Source organism: Erinaceus europaeus, chromosome 9, assembly GCF_950295315.1.
Source record: "Erinaceus europaeus chromosome 9, mEriEur2.1, whole genome shotgun sequence".
NCBI classification, from domain to species: Eukaryota; Metazoa; Chordata; class Mammalia; order Eulipotyphla; family Erinaceidae; genus Erinaceus; species Erinaceus europaeus.
In genome coordinates, this window is record NC_080170.1 from 40,977,604 (window position 1) to 40,995,176 (window position 17,573).

The following is a 17,573-nucleotide window of genomic DNA, read 5'->3' on the forward strand; positions in this document are numbered from 1 at the left end:
GTGAACTTCAGATGTGGTAGCTACTTGTAACTGCACTAAGGTGGGGGGTGGGGGAATTGGGCTACAACAGACAAAAGAGACTCAACTCCAGGTCTCTACTACGATCTCTACTCCAATCCTGAAGAAAATTCATTTGAGTATGTGTGAGAGGGTGAGTGGGGGAGGTGGTCATGGTCTTGGTGGTGGGATGGAGAACTGGAGCAACTGCCCCCAACTCCGGCAACACTTACTTGAATGGGGTCTTAGATATTTGTATACCCCCAGTTATTGTTCCAAAGCATCCTGTTTCTTTTCGTCTTCTTTTTTTTAAAACTTTTCTCTTCTTTTTTATTCTTTATTTGACCAGACAGAGAGAAATTGAGAGGGGAAGGTAAGATAGAGAGGGCAAGAGACAGAGAGACACCTACAGTACTTGTTTCACCACTTGCGAAGCTTCTACCTTGTAAGTGGGGTGTAGAGGTTCAACCCAGGTTCTTGCACATGATAACCAGGTGCACTGCCAATCAACCCTGAATCCTGTGTCTTTTCTTGGAAGTATCTGCCGGTGCTGCTGAAACCACCAGAAGGTCTAGAGAAAGATCTAGAGACTGACCAAGATGAAGTCCTACAATAAAAGAATTAAGTCACCTGGAATGAGGACTCTGCCCTCCCAGATTTTCCAGTTCAAGGTGTGCTCTGCTTTCACATGTGCCGTATGTGAACTTGGAACCTCGCTCAGAGAAGCCCCATTCCTGCTTGACAAACTAACAGCCTAGAAGATATCTCTGTAACACTTTGCCCAAGGAATCTCTCCTCTTGAGATTTATCTGAAGAAGAATTCTTCAAATGCACTCTGCCTTTATGGGGGTGAAGATAGAGTCATTTTAGTAGTATTCGTAAAAATTAAAAAATTAAAGCATCTTAAATGTCAAATAATAGGGGGTTATTTAAATGAACTATGTTGGGGACCTACAATGGAATGCCAAAGGGCCATTAAAACCAGATTACCGAGGATTATTTAATGGTTCTGGGTAATGCTCATGATAGATGGTTGAGTGAAAAAAAAAAACTCAACTCTGCTAGACTTGGTGTATTTTCAAGAGTCTAAAAATCACAGGCAGGAAAATGATTGGAATGAGGGATGTTGACATTTTGCAAGTGGTTTCTCCAGGAAACAGAATTATAGATGATTATCATTTTCTTCTAGGAGTATTTCTACATTTCCTAAGCTCCAAGACTTGTAAGCACTAAACATGCATGAAATGTCTTTGCCCGGTCATGGGTTGCCCCAACTGGTCAGCAAAGTTACGGAGTTTGTTCCATTGTAAGCACTTTGGGGGGGTTGCAGTTAGGGGGAACCCCAAGGCTTCCACCAGAATGTGACCCCATGTTTTCAGGCAGTAGAGGCTAGAGGCTCCACCACAAGCCAGCAGCAGGCATGGTCTAGACTCCTGGTGGCAAAGGACAATAGGGAGCAATGGCAGGGGTTTCCAGGGAGTGACTGCAAAAGACATGAGCTCTGAGTTACCCGCTGCCCGGTGCTTCCGCCTACCAGTTTCGGGGTCACATTGGTGTTCACAGGGGTCTAGGAGCCGCCGGGCACAGAGGTCCATGGCCCAGGGCCCACTGGAGTTCTGCTGGGAGAAAAGCACCACCTGAGCAGGGTTCAGCCAGTCGCTAGCATCAAGCTGACTGCCCTCCAGCAAGATGAAGCGGCTTCCTGCAAGGGCACAGGGGGAGAAGAGGGTGGATCATTAGTTCTATCCCAAGACTGTCATTCCTCCAACACACCCCATCATGAGTTCCTAAATCAGAACTCCACACATGAAGGCAAGGGCATTACTTCCCACCATCTCATCCCTAACTGTCTTGCCTCAGGCCCTCTCTACTAAGAGGACCCAAGGGACAGAGAACAGAGTTGCTCTGCAATGGTGGTGGCACAGTTCCATCAGAGACAGCCATGGATGCTGGCACCCCTCCAACCACAGAGACCAGCTGCCTGTCTTCACCTGCCATGAAATAATGGTGCCCGTGACCCTGGGAGCATTGTCCACCTGTCCACAGCCCAGAGAACAGCCATTAACAAGTCAGTTAGGAGTTGTGGTCTAAAAGAATTCAGGGACTCTCAGAATTGATACTGCTCCCTGCATTATTTGAGAGTCCCCCCCTAGGAAAAAAGTACATTAATGAAAACACTAATTTGAAACATGATATGTACCTCTATATCTTCATAATGGCCAAAACTTGTCAGGACACTCAATCAAACTGCCAGCTGGCAGAAGACTGGATAAAGAAGTTCTGGGGTAGATATTTGGTGGAATACTATTCTGCCACCAAGACTATGATACTGTGTCCTGTCAGACAAAATACATAGTGATCACAGTAAGTGAAATAAGTCAGGAGTGAAATATAACTAACTAACTAGTGGATGATTTCACTCTGATATAGAACGTTAGTACATAAAACAGATGTGCCAAAACCAATCATGACCAAAGTGACCCTTTGACTCTGGAGATGTTAGCACTTATCAGAGGGAATAGAGAGGGGAAGTTGAAGGGACAGGTAGATGGTTTCTTTGGTGTATGACACTGGGACTTTAGTGTTGAGTGTGATGACACACACACACACATATATATGACTATGTAACTGTATGACTAAAATCTCATATTGTAGACCAATGCTAAATCAACTAAAAATAGATTACATCAGTGCACTGGAGTTCTGAGTTTAGAGCAAGTCACTGATATCCAGACTCTCTCACTCAGCTGTGGAACATTTCCCCTATCTCTCTCTGTCTCTCTTTCTTTTGCTGTCTGAAAAAGTGGGCCTGGAGCAGTAAAGTGTCAGTGATGACCAAAACTAAAAAGCTCTAAACAGAACACAGGATCTTTCACCCAGGCACAGCAAGCCAAGGCACAGCTAAGCCTGGAACCATGCTCTGCTTAGCTTTCCTCTCTCCAAGGTTGGAGAATCTTGATCTCCTTGTCGGTAAACAGGATGCTCTGCATCTCTCCCCAAAGACAGGACTTGTGTAAAAGCAAACCGAAATAGAAAATGGGAGTGGGCACAGAGAAGAGGAGGTGGTCTGTTCAGTGTGGCATCTTTTTAAACCTGCGTTCTGGTCTCGTCTGTGAATGGTCCGGCTTTGTCCCATTTTTCCTTACTCAGACACCCGGTTGCTTGTCATCTCCCTTGCCCCACCCAAAAGTCCCCTTTTCATAAAAAGGAAGGGAGCTCACCATCAGCAATCAGGTGCTCGGGGACATGGAGAGTGATTTTGACGACGAGTGGGCAGCTGACGTGGGAGGAGCAGACAAGGCCAAGCACGCAGCTGGTGATGCTGATGAGTGTCAGGGTGGTCTTGTTCACGGGGCTGCGGGGGGAGCCCACTGAAAACCAGACAGAAACAAAACTGGCTGTCAAAACAGTGGCTGTGAGACTCCATGATGGCCACCTGCTGCACAACAGGGCGACCAGGGGAGGCAGCGACAGCCTGGCTTAGAGGCCTGTGTCTCTAGCTTTTGAATCTCATGATCAATCTTCAAGAAACACCAGGTCGTGGGGTTAAGTAAGACTGATAGCCCTGACTGGCTGCCTGATAGCCCTGGAGTTCAACTGGTCAATAGTGGGCAAGCATTCTGCCTGTCACCTGAGCCAAGTTCACACAAGAAGCCACAAAGGAAGACATTCTCCTCTCCCTGTGCCTTTCTGAGCTCCCACCTCTTCTGGTGGCTCACAGGGTAGGAGTGGAGAGCCCCAGGCTTGAATCCTTAGTACTACCCATCGCTGCACAGTGGGCACTCTTGTAAACTATCTTTCACTCCTGTGCTCCCAGGACATCAGCTCCAAGAGTTGGTGTCTGCTCTGTGGCAGGTATACACCCTGTGAGTTCAGTTGGGGGGGGGGGGTGGGACAGCTAGAAGGAGAGTGCAAGTACAGAATACAGTAGAGGATGTTCTTCAGTCTGAAGATAGGTTATAAACGGAAGTCTCATGAGACAAGAATAATATTGGCAATAAGAAACCCTCCACAGGTAGGTGGAGACAGGGAGGGACTCTTTTTGGCATTCATTTTCCTCTTCCTCCGTGTTTGGGTAGAGAGAATAAAATGGTAATAAGGAGAGAGACCTCCTGCCTGAAGGCAGAAGAGAAATGGGGAAGAGAGAATGCAAGACAAGTTGCCAAGAAAACAAGTGGGCCCTTTGGAATCATTTTGCCTTTGCTGCTGTTATTTATCAGTAGTTCTGGTGGTAACTGAAAAGCTTCTATATGGTAAACATGTGTTGCAACTGTCCCACGAGCATCATCTTAATTTTAGTACATGCTTCCAGACAACGGGCCTATGAGAATGGACAGTAACTGGCCATCTTCCAGGTAAGGGAAGTGTCAAGAATATAAGCCTCACTAAAGTGGTGAATTCCTGCTTAGTGTCAGGTAGCATGCATGGATCAGTTTCCATGGCTCATATCATGGAGACAGAATATGGTCTCCCTGTGGCTTCATAGAGGAATAGCAAGGTAGAGAAGCTAGAGGCCTTGGCCAAGAGCCAGTAGCTATAGAGGGGAACCAGGCTCAGGACACAGCCTTGCTGGGTCTGCTCTATCAGTGTTTGGGTCTAGAGCAGCTGCTGAGGCACAGTTCTTGGGGATATGGGGGGACTCTAGTGTATGGCTGTGCTCATGTTTTATGGAGGCAGGGTCCCTGGTGATGGGCACACTGTTTGTAGCTGAAATGGGGAAACTCAAGGCTGACAGGCAGATTTGGGTCCTCTGTTCCTTGTCCCCTACATTTTCTCTTCAATTAAGCAGAAATGGAGTCTATAGCTCCACACTTATTAAGCTCACCTCTAGCACAGCCAGCCCTGAGAACTCAGACACAATCTCCAGCACTATGCCAGCTATGTTCACTCAATCCTGCTTTCTTTTTTTGTTGTATTTGACCCCGTTTTCTCAAGTTGAAACACTGTTAAGCCCAAGAGATATTTAACAATTTCCTCCCCTTTTTTTCCTTTCTTTTTCATTAGCTCCACTATCCACTCTCACACTTGGACAGATCAACTAAGCAGAGAATCAACAAAGAAACAAGAGGACTAATTGAAGAGATGGATAGACTAGATCTCCTGGACATTTTCACTATATCTCTGGCTTCCACTCTTCACATCCCTCAGTGCCCCATTTGAAAGACAGCAATAGTCATCCACCAGGCTTCCCTGCCTCTAAACCCCACTCTCTCCTAGTCTCTTCACTGCATCAAGGGCTCCATCGATGAGCTGAGAAGACCAGGTTGGTGTTCTTTAAAGCTTTTAGTGATCCCACCAAAATGTTGGGTTTAAGTCCTTGCAGTCAAGGTCATTAATTTCTGCTGTTGGCCTTCTGAGGCTCCTGGTCTTCCAGCCCAATTCCTAAGCAACTCACAAACCCGCACCCTCAGCTCCATGCTAGGAAAGTCCTTCTCTCCAATGATACTGTTTATGTCTCTGTGACTTTACACATATTTCCCCCTCCACAGAACACCACTTTGTCACCTTGTCAGTCTGGTCTACACTTACTCTTCAAGTCGCTGCTCAGCAACATTTCATCTCACTTTAAACACATCCCTGAAAGCTTGGAGAACAGCTTCTCACTCATCCCTTTCCATGTCTCTAATCCCTAAGGAACTAACTGGCTCTTAGCCCTTGTCACACTGTGTTGATCACATGGAGGTAGATCATGACTGTTCTTCTTGTCTTTGATTTTTCTGCATTCTCACCTCAGCATCTCTCTATCTGGTTCCAGAATCTGCAGTGGTTCCCTCTGATCCACACAGCCGACTGTCAAGTCAGTGCTATGGCATCTGTGTGGCCCTGGGGTGTCCAGTTTCACTCTACTCCCACTTCCTACCACCTGCTGAATCATTGCTGCCATGTTAAACTATTTTCACCTACTTGAATACCCCATGTTCTTTATGCTTTGAGGATTTTAATATGCCATTTCCCTCTATTTGGGATGCCCTTACCCTCAATTTTCCTCTGTCAAGAAATTATTTTCCTAATTTTATTTACTTATGAGGAAGAAATATCACATAAAACCCACTTCTAATTCTTTGCTCATTTTTTCTCCTTCTATTACTGCCAAGCAGAATTAACTTTCCTCTCTTCCTAGCAGTCTTTGTTCTTTATGAATATGTTTAAATGGTGCCTTATCACTCTGCCATGTTTTCATGCTTCTCCTGTCTATCACAAAGCTTGACCCATCACTACTGGGTTATAAAATCTCTTGCTGTCCTAGTTGATAGAACCAACACAATTCAATAGGTATACACATCTGTGATGGGCAGGGCAGAGTCCTTCCCCGGGACTATTGGAAAAATAAATTAGACAGGCACTGCCCAGAGATGCCTATAGTCTAGCTCACAACAGCAAATAGTCTATGCTGTAAGAGAACCTGGTCCTTTTTTGAAGCTGTAAAGAAGTGTTTTGTGGGGGATCAAACACCCAGCTACCCAGAATCAGGTTGATTTCTCAAGAAAAATGCTAAGAAGTAGTTTTGTCTTAACTGCAGTGGAGCCCACAGAAACCAGAACGAAGCAATGCAAAGGGCTCCTTTTGATCCCTGGGAATACTTTTGGTATGAGGGGGACTCAAGAAGAGGTGGGAGAAGCCAGTACAGGTGTCTTGGGAGGGGGGCATGGCTGATTATTGGTTGGAAGAAGTGATATTGAGTACCATGCAAATCCATGTTCCTCAAACATGCTCAAAGGATCTCAGAACCCCTGTCCCAACTCTGTTAGGATGGTAAAACAGAAATGTGAGGGTGCACTGTGGAAGGCCCCTATGGCTGCCAAGTGTCCCTGGTGCTTCACCAGATAACAAAAACAGCAGCTTCTAGTAGACTTTAACAGTGATGGCAGCCCCTCAGATGTGGTAATAACATTTAATATGGGAGGGAACTGAAGCTCAGAGAAGCTACTGTCCTTATCCAATATCACTCAGCAACTATGTAGTAAAACTAATGGCTACTTGAACCCTGGACTCCCTCTGTGATAATGGTGATTCTGCAAAGTCCTTAGCAGTGGCATCCGCCTTTGAAGTCAGAAAGTTCCAGGCTGAAGTCGCCCTCAGAGTGGTTGACATGGTGGGATGGGGGTGGGGGAAGGGGGCACTTTTGTCAGAGCTGCCCTGGACCCTGCTCGGGGAAAGAAGCAACCTTGCAGAAGTGGAATCCTAAGTTTCTACAGGGTGGGGAAATGAAGGTCATGATTTTTAGGCTGTAGATCTTCCTCAATTCCCCCTCCCCCTAATCCCTACTTGGATTAGCCCTAGACCCATTGGCTGGGTCAGTAAAAGAACACAAAACTTTCATCTCTATATATTTGACCACTGGATCAATGCTTTACCCTGTGTCTATATAACAAACTACGACTCCTGAGGCTTTGCAGAAGGTATTGAGAGTCTTCTGACCAAGAAATAGCCTTTCAAACAACACAGAAACCCGTTTGAGAGTGCCATTATCTGGGAGAGATGATTCTCTGTGGTTCTCCATTCTAGATTCTTCTCTCTTCCCCAGGAAGGAACACCATGTAGGGTTCACCAGTTCTTCCTGCAGAAGCCAGCTTTTGCTCAAGGGGTCCCATTTCCAACAGCCCCCCCACCCACCCATCCCCTGTAGCCCTGCGGGTCCCTCTTAAACCCCTCAGTCTCCATTCTTCCTTCTTACCTCGACTGCGCCTGCGGCTCCGGGAGGGGTCAGTGTAGAAGGTCAGCTGGGGGTCATTTTCTGCCTCAGGACCAGAGTCCCCTTCGGGGTTCAGGAAGGCGGAGCCAGCTGTAATGACAAGTGGGGTTGGGGGCAGAGACCACCACTTCATTTCTGCCTACAGGACATTTAATCACCTGACAACCTCCAGAGACTCAGTTGATTGACAGGTTGGGAGGAGTAGCCACAATGACTTATAGATTTATCCCAGAAGTGGAGCCCTCTGTGACAGCCATCACAAGGTCCTACCCCCATCCAGTTCCGGTTTTTGGAGAGGATGGCCACTCCCAGCAGCTACGTGTCAGAGAGGACATTTGGAAAAGATGGGCAGCAGGGGAAGAAAGGGGACTTCCCTCATTAAGGTTACCACTATACTGGTTGGCTGGAGACTGAAATCAACAGACAGGGGAAATGATTATATTTTTGTAGATTTTTCTCCCTCTAGAGTCTAAACCTGTCTACTTAATGTGAAAAAAGAAAAAAAAAGTATAAAATGTGGGGCTGAATGGTGGCACACTTGGTCAAGTGCACACATTGTCATGCATAAGGATCTGGATTCAAGTCTCTGGTCCCCACCTGGAGTGGGGAAAGCATCACAAGTGGTAAAGCAATGTTGTGGGTATCTCTCTTTCTCATTCCCTCTATCTTCCTTTCTCTCTGTCCTATCAAATAAAATAAAAATAAAAGGAAGAAAAAAATGGAAGGGAAAAGAGAAAGAAAAAAAATAAATACATAAAAGAAGAAATCTGTGTGGGCCAGCCTTCTTGTCCTCTCAGTCAGAAAAAAAAATGTTTTGTTAACAACTGATGTATCTATGCTCTTTTTCTGATATGGAAAGAGAAAGGTTTTCAAATAACCCCTGAAAGGTGGCATTGTTGATGTACCTTTTATTTTATCATCTCATTTGCTTTCTGTTTAATAGACAGGTGGGCAACTTGTCACATTAATAAATAGAGACTGATACCACTGGAAGTGGCTGTGTACTGAGCCACTGGACACTAGATGATGGGCAGAGACAAATTGCAGACAAACTGCCATTTAACTATTACTGATTTCTTGTAAACACTGATGTGATAAACCACCTTGCACTCATCTTTGCATGCTCACCCAATGATTTAAAGATAACCTTTGCTGTTCTATAAATGCCCATGTTCAGCGGGGAAACAATTATAGAAGCCAGACCTTCCACCTTCTGCACCTCATAATGACCCTGGGTCCATACTCCCAGAGGGATAAAGAATAGGAAAGCCATCAGGGGAGGGTATGGGATACGGAGTTCTAGTGGCAGGAATTGTGTGGAGTTGTACCCCTATTATCCTATAGTTTTGGGAGTGTTTGCTTTTTATAAATAAAAAATAATAAAAATAATAATAAAATAAAAATTTTTGCTGTTGCAACTACTTGGCCAGATGACTTGCCTGTTGGCACTTGGGGTGAATAATCAGGACACACCTGTCCAGCCTTTCCTGAGAGTAGGGGACCGTGGATGTTAATGGCCTTGCCCCCGTCCCCCGCTGGCTGTCCCCTCAGGAGGGCAGTATCCATATGCCAGCCCAAGGGCAGGGGATGATACCTCTGGCTTTGTTGTTGATCCGCTTCCTCTGGCTGCTGGAGGTGTGGGAGAGGAGGGTGGCCTGCTGATGGTTGGAGTCCACGGGGCTGGTGGCGATGATATTATCTTTGTATTTGTTCATCAGCGACAGTTTGGCATTATCACTTCCTGCACAAGGAGAAGCCAGGAAAAATCTTTTAACAGAGAAGGTCAGGAGAGTGGCTGGTAAGAGTACAGGACTTGCATGCCCACAGCTCCTAGTTTGATCTCTAACACAGCATGTATGAAATGGTACTCTGGCTTCTCTCTCACTTCTCTCTCTCTCTCTCTCTTTCTCTCTCTCTCTCTCATAAAGCCTCTATCTCATATGAAATATATGATGATAAAGGAAAGGCAAAAGATAGTGCAAACAAAGGTATTTTTAGCAACCAAGTAGATGGGACTTCACAGCACTGAAATAGAGTAACTTTAAAGGGAGGGGTAAAAAGAGGCTAGGATGCTCCTCTTTAAGTTCCGGGGCAAAGCACAGTCCCAAGAGCTGGCATGGACCGACATTGGTCACAACTGAGTACCCAGGTCAACAACTCCTATATTGATAAGGTCACCCTGTGAGGTCCTTTGGTTAGAGCCAATCTGCTGACTTCCTCTTTCTCTTCCTTCCTTTCTCTTTACCTCCTCCCTTCCTTCTTTCCTTCTGTCCTTCCTTCCTTCCTTCTTTCCTTGGTATAGGGATTGAACCCATGGTCTCCTGCATGTGCTATAAAACTAAGCCATACCCCCTGCCCAGCTTTTATTCTCAGACTCCCCCCTGCCCCTCATGCTATCCATGGTGCTTCCATGTGTTGCCTAGGCTTGAACCAGTAGCATCCATTTGCTCCTATGAGGAGCCAAGGCTTGGACGTAGGTCCTCATGCATAGCAAGGAATGGACTGTACCAGATAAGCTAACCCCTGACCCGTAGTCCTTCCTGATGCCTTATTTACCCCATTTATGGGGGAAAAGTTTTAATGCCAGCTTCTGTTGATGCAAATTTTCTCTGCTTCCAACACAAATTGGAAGAGCTAATGGGCCCAATGTGCACTTGCTCCTCTGAATTCCTACTCTAGCAAAGAGGTCCTGAGGGGCTGGTCAGAGGTGCACCTGGTAAAGTGCACATATTACCATGCACAAGGACCTGTGTTCAAGTCCCCATCCCCATCTGCAGGGAGAAAACTTCACAAGTAATGGAGCAGTGCTACAGGTATCTCTCTTTCTCTGCCACTATCTCTCCTTTCCCTCTCAGTTTCTGTCTCTATCTAATAAATAAATGAAATCAAATGTTATAAGAAAAAAACAGAGAACTAGGGAGACAGCATAATGGTTCTGCAAAAGACTTTCATGTCTGAGGCTCCGAAGTCCCAGGTTCAATCCCCAGCACCAGCATACACCAGAACAGAGAAGTACTTTTGTCTCACTCTCTGTATCTTTTTCTCTGTACTTCTCTCATTAAAATAGTTAAAATATTTTTAAAATAAAGAAGAAGAGGAAAAGGAAGGAAGGAAGAAAGGAAGGAAGGAAGGAAGGAAGGAAGGAAAAAAGGAAGGAAGGAAAGAAGGAAGGAAGGAAGGAAAGAAGAAAGGAAGGAAGGAAAGAAGGAAGGAAGGAAGGAAGGAAGGAAGGAAGGAAGGAAGGAAGGAAGGAAAGAAGGATGGAAGGAAGGTCCTCCCATCAACTGGCAACAAGCTTACTCTTTTCACCCATTTAGGAAAGGGCCCTGGTACACCCTATCAGGACAAGGACCAGCCACAGAACTGGAAAGCACGGCCTACTCCTGGCTCCTAGTGAGGGAGCTCAGTCCCACCTGGCGTGAGGTCCATGCCTGACTTCTCATTGCAGCCCTGCAGGGAGTCCAGCGTGCGAGTGACCTGGCTGGCGAAGTCCTCGCCGCCATTCATACATTCCCTCTGCAGGTGGTGGCGCAGGTCCGTGATGTCGTACTCGTAGCCATCCAGGATGGGCGTCTCGCGGATGCTCAGGGTGCCGCTAGAGTTGTGGCCCTGCACGCGAGCGTTGCGCAGGCTCTCCCGGCCGTGCCCGCCGATGAGCACCGAGGGGATGTAGTGGATCTCGTTGGCTGCCTCGGCACTGGCACTCTTCTGGGGCTGGGGGACACGGCGACGCTTGCACCAGCGCCGGCGGGTGTAGAGGATCATCACTAGGCACAGGATGGACAGCAGCAGGGCAATCATGCCACCCTGGGGAGGGGAAGGGAGGGAGGGGCAGGCACAAGGGTGAGTTCCTTCCACAGAGAGGCACTATGCCCACCATCCCATTGCCCACTAGCTCCCTCACTCAAGGGCAGCTATCACTTTGGGTCACAGAAAAGGGGCTGTAAGTGCAAAGGTGAGAAACAAATCTGAGAGGACTGCCAGGTGGGTCATGATGGCTTCTGGCTTAGCAAACAATCTGAAGAGAGATTTTTCCTGTGTGTGTGTGTGTGTGTGTGTGTGTGTGTGTGTGTGTGTGTGTGTGTGTGCGAGTTACCTGTTAAGCTCATTTGGGGTTTAGGCTCACTCACTTGCAGTTGGCTGGTATTCCTATATCTTAAAATCTATCACATAATCACCTATGGATTCTTTTATTCTTTTTTTTAACAACATTCCATTGTTTGTGAAGCTTCTCTCTTTTCAAATTTTTTAACTATCTTTATTTATTTATTGGATAGAGACTGCCAGAAGTAGAGACGGAAGGAGAGAGAGAGAGACAGAGACCTGCAGCCCTGCTTCACCACTCGTGAAGCTTTCCTCTTGCAGATGAGGACCAGGGTCTCAAACCCAGGTCCTTGTGCACTGTAACATGTGCACTCAGCAAGGTGTGGCACCACCCAGCCCTTTCTTTCTTTTCTTTTCTTTTCTTTTCTTTTCTTTTCTTTTCTTTTCTTTCTTTCTTATTTTCTTTCTTTTACCACCAGGGTTATAGTTGGGGCTCATTGCCTGCAGGAAGAATCCACCATTCCCAGTGGTCATCCCCCCACCTATCTTTTAAAATTTTATTTGATAGGACAGAAAGAAATTGAGAGGGGAGGTGAAGATAGAGAAGGAGAGAGAGAAAGACAATGAGATCCCTGCAGCACAGCTTCACCAGTAGGGAAGCTTCCCCCTCTGCAGGTGGAGACTGAGGGCTTGAACATAGTCCTGATGTGTATACTCAATTATAACCACTGGTTAATGAGGCCAATGAACCCTACACCTTGGAGTCCTCATTAGTGTGATAGATGGGGCGCCACGTACCTAACAGTAACAGGAAGGTCCCAGTTAGTTAACAAAGTCAGCACAAGGTGTCACACCCGGAATTGATCCTGTACTCAGCCCAACCCCAAGTGCAGTTGGAGCCACTGTCCCAGCAAAGGAAACCAGTCACCAGCCCTTATAAATAAGACTAAGAGTAAGAGTCTAGTCAGTGATATGTGGTGTTTCGGTCACATCTGTCTACGGAGTCATGCTATTCCCTCACTCCTTCCCATTCTTGGTCCGGGGAAGAACTGAATTCAAGCCGAAGGGTGGAGCTGGCAGAGGAGTTTCTTTCAAGAGTCCCCCCGTCCCAAATACATCATCCTCTGGGACTGTGACTTAAAATTCAGGACAGAGTCAATAGCCTTCCAGAGCAAGCATGCGAGCTCTGTGAAGATAGGCACCCAGCCCTGACATCCACAGGAATAGTGTTTGGAGGGACCATCATGTAAGTCTGTTACTGCTCAATGCTCAGAGGCCATAAATCTTCCTCAGCACAATCTGCTTCCCTCCTTTCATTTCAGTCAGTATCCTCCCAAAGCTATTCCATTAGGTCGGTGTGTACCAGATGGTTCGCCTGGAACCTGGGGCTTCCATCACCAGCACCCTGTCACAATAGCTAGAAATTAACCTCATGTGCCCCCCCCCCCACATCCCTTCTCAGGTTTCTCTCGCCCTGACTGGCTGAGACTGTTCCCTGGAGCCAATGGAGGTTGTTTTTTTGTTTTTTTTTTTCTCCCAGTGTCACCATAATGTCTTGAATTCACAAACTTTCTTTCCCCATAAATGTTCCTATTTGTCCACCCTCTATCATCACCACCATAAGCCAAGGAATCTGGGCAAATACATGGGGTGGGGTGGATAAAAGGCAGCAGAGTCAACTGCTAAGTGGTGGTTTGCTAGGGAAATACACTGGCCTCCTGGGGTTCCAAATTGTCCTCTGCTTGACAGAACTCTTCCTCCCAGTGAAATTTCTCAAGCAAACAGAGAGGCTGCTCAGTTGACTGGAGTGGTCGGAGAGGTTAGTGTAGACTAATACCATCTTCTTTGCCATGTCACTAATAAGCCACGGCCCCTCCCTACAGACATGTTCTCGGGTCCACAGGACACTTCCCTGCTGAGCTGTAATCAGCCCTACATTGACCTGCCCAGGGCAAGCAGCTTCCCAGGGCAAGTCCAATCCAGTAGAACAGACCCTTTATCTCAGAGAGAGCCCCACTCTCCTCTCCTCTCCTTGACCTCAAAGGGAAGCTGCAACATTAGGTGATTGAACTGCACAGAAGGAATAACCTGCCATGCAGAAGAAGACATCAGACATTGAATGGGACTAGTGAAAGGCAGAGGTGATTTTATTCCCCAAAGAGTCATGAGAAAGGCATACACATCCATCTCCAGAAAGGGCTTCCGATCACAGGGGGCTTCCTTCTGCTTTCCTCTCTGACTCTCTGTGTGGAGCCATCCAAATTGCTGCTCCCTTCCCAGGGAGTCAGGAATCCAGCAGGAGCAGCTGCCCAGCCCAAGCTTCCACCAGCAATCAGACATCTGTTCTAAATGCTGTGCATGTTGGAGACGTAGCTCACCAGGAAGGGTGCTGTGCCTTGCCATGTTTTAAGTCCAGGTTTGAGTCCTGGTACCACATAGGAGGATCACAGTACTGGGGGAAGCCCAGATGTTGTGCTCTTTCTTGCTATTGCAATAAAAAGTGAGCCCTGAGCAGTAAAATTGCACATGAATGAGTTACCTCCCAGCTCTATAAGAACAAACAATAAAGAGGCTGCATCCTACTCTTAGAGGAGGGCTATCTATTTTCCTGTTTTTTTGTTTTTGTTTTTTATAGCTGGAGAGATTGAGGCACAAAGATTACAAGGACTTGGCCAGAATCAAACAACAAATGAACAGAACAGGCAACTCACATTTCAGAGCCTAGATATTTATTTATTTATTTGTTTGTTTGTTTGTTTAATTTGGGGCTTCACCTACAGGCAATACCACTAGCTTTAAGCTAACCTCTTCATTCTTGGGAGAGACACCGCAGTTGTAATGAGAACAGTATATAAAGTTACTGCAAATTCTGGGCTGGCAAAATAGCTCACTTGGATGATACACTGCTTTGCCATGCACATGACCCAGGTTCAAGCCCAGCTCCCACTGCACTGAAGGAAGCTTTGGTGCTGGAGTGTCTTTCACTTTCTCTGTCTCCTCTCCTGGGCTCTTTCTCTAAGAAAAATGAAGAGGAAGACAATCACTCCACATGCTTCTGAACTGCTCCCCTGCTCCATCCAGTGAGCAGGCAGCAGGTAGGATGTGGGTATAGCCATATGACTCTACAGCTTTACCTCCTCTATGAGGACACGAGAATCAAGTGCTCCTCTTCAATGGCTTTTGTGACTTTGTCATGGAACCATCTCTCTCTGGCACTAGCATGGATTTTATCCCTTCTGCTTTCACAGAGAGCTATGAGTTTTTTTGTTTGTTTGTTTGTTTGTTTGTTTGTTTTTTTAATCTATGGAGACTCTAAGAGCTTTCTTTCAAATGTTCCATTGACATCAAGAGATGGCAGAGGGGATAGAGAACATCATGGCCCAGGGCCATCACTAGGTACTTTCTCGTTGCCAAGTTGAAAGGGGGACAGCAAGTTGCTTGTGTCTTCTGTTGGAGGGAACAAACTTACTCCACATAGGGAATCTATTCGAAGTATTCACCATGAGCACTGCTTCCCAGGAGACCATGACAGATGTCATCAGTGATGTGCCAACACAAGGCAGAGTGTACACCATACTCCCAGAGGTGATTGATGGGAGGGGGGTCATCTGTGTTAGCCTAGCTTCCATTGGGTGTGGTGGCTTTCTTTTTTTTATTTTATGACATACAAAACAAAAACAAAAAGCAAGAACCATCTGACCAAAAGTAACGAACAGCAAGTTGTAAGCTTTAAGCATAAAAATAAAAGGACAGGGCTGGAGCAAAAACTCCATGGATATGGTTCATATTTGAGCCCTGCTACCACATGGGAGGTGCTGTGATATTTTTCCTTCCTTCTGTCACTTTATCTCTCAATTTGTCTATGTGAAAAGTGCACATGGGTGAGGCCAGAATTACACACACACACACACACACACACAGAGAGAGAGAGAGAGAGAGAGAGAGAGAGAGAGAGGGAGAGAGAGAGAGAGGGAGAGAGGGAGAGAATGATGACAGCAAGATATGGTTTGTTTTTTTTTTTGCTCTTTATCTTTTTCATGAGTTTTCTGATTATTCTATTGACTTTCCTCAAAACTGTTAACATTATGTAACTAGATGCACATTGCGGCATGTGAAAATGCCACATCTATTAACAGGTTGTTTGCAACAACAACAAAAAAATAGTGGCACCTAAAATATTTTTTTCTTTTAAAAATCAATAAATAATTTCTGCTGGCTTTAATAAAGATCAAACAAATGAAATCAGCTTTTATTTGATTATGAAACTGACATTTTCAGCACTTACCTAAGAGAGTGGTATAAGACGTGTCAGACAATCTACAGATCTGGGGATTTTTTTTTATGTAATGGTGTTTTTTTAATAAATAAATTTTATATATATCAGAGATGACACTTGTCCAGGGGCAGAAGGTTCTAGGCATATTTTCCCTCTATTTTCATTGCTGTCATGCCCAGAATCCATAAGACTCTTACCTGTCCTGTGGATCCACCCTGGGTTTGGGTACACCTCCCTTTGTCTAACTCCCACTTGTCCTTTATTGTCAGTACACTCACATCAGCTCAGTCACTTCTCCTCAAGTCTTACTGAGCTGCCCTTAGACCCTTCTACCCTATTCCAATCACAAGTACTTGAACTTTTGGTTTGTTTGTTGATCTCATCTTCTAGACAACAGACTTTACGGGAACAGGGGCTACATCCAGGATCAAGCAGAAAGCAGGTGCTCAACTGTTGTGGGAGGAAGAGGAGAAGAAAAGGGGTGGAGGAATGAAAAATTAAAGAAGGAAGTAAGGAGAGAAAGTGAGTGAGAGAGGTAGTTTCTGAATATATTTCAATATGGACATCTCCTATATGCCTGCAAGCACAGCTTATATAAGTCAGTTGCTGGTGTGATTCATTCAATTCATTGCTTAATCACTCTACAAGTGATTACTCAATGTAGAAAGGCAGTTTTTTGGTGGTATCTATTATGGAGATACTGCAGTGAATAATACTGGCTATGTCCTATCTCATAACATTTACATGTTAGAGGAAATAATCAGTATGATTTTTTTTTAAGTAAGTGCCAACAGAATTTCAGAAAACAGATTATAGGAGCTGGAGACATCTAGCCATTACTCCTCTTCTGAGAAAAGCAGAAAGTGCTAGGCTAGGGGATGTTGAACAAAGGTGACCTTCTAGGCACTAAGCCCGGTGAGTGGAATCTTCCCCTAATCCAGATTCAGTGCTATAGGATCAGTTAATCCCAGAATAAAGAATCTGCAACTATCAAATGTCACCGAAGTTTAGAGAGTCACCTGGGCTTTGTGAACCCTTGGCAGAGAAAAAGGAAAAGCTGAGATTGTTTCCAGCTACCATCTGTCAAGGGACTGCAGCCAATCTATCAGCTCACATTTCAAAGCTTTCTTTCACCCTAGGAATAACCAGAAGAGTGAATCTGAGACATAATTAATTACCCCCTCAAGGGAACTGGACACACTGAATGCTGATTAAATTCCTAGAAGAATTAATTGATAGGGAAGAAGAAGAAGAAGAAGAAGAAGAAGAAGAAGAAGAAGAAGAAGAAGAAGAAGAAGAAGAAGAAGAAGAAGAAGAAGAAGAAGAAGAAGAAGAAGAACGGGAAGGGGAAGGGGAAGGGGAAGGGGAAGGGGAAGGGGAAGGGGAAGGGGAAGGGGAAGGGGAAAGGGAGGGAGAGGGAGGGAGAGGGAGAGGGAGAGGGAGAGGGAGAGGGAGAGGAAGAAGAGGAAGAGGAAGAAGAGGAAGAAGAGGAAGAGGAAGAAGAAGATAGACAAGTCTGGTAGTCCCTGTGTCCTATTTCTTCTCAGTAACAATGCCTGGGGA

General features: G+C 45.8%; 1 protein-coding gene across 1 annotated transcript in view; it reads right to left on the reverse strand.

Moving 5' to 3' along the window:
• The window catches only part of ASTN1 (astrotactin 1), a 320,336-nt gene that overhangs the window by 156,170 nt on the left and 146,593 nt on the right, over positions 1 to 17,573 (reverse strand). Inside the window, exons 3-7 of the mRNA XM_007531466.3 lie at positions 11,104 to 11,497; positions 9,285 to 9,431; positions 7,673 to 7,780; positions 3,219 to 3,368; positions 1,532 to 1,699 (exon numbers count right to left, since the gene is read on the reverse strand). Of these exons, the coding sequence (XP_007531528.1) occupies positions 1,532 to 1,699; positions 3,219 to 3,368; positions 7,673 to 7,780; positions 9,285 to 9,431; positions 11,104 to 11,497 (967 nt within the window). The remainder of the gene's footprint in view (positions 1 to 1,531; positions 1,700 to 3,218; positions 3,369 to 7,672; positions 7,781 to 9,284; positions 9,432 to 11,103; positions 11,498 to 17,573) is intronic.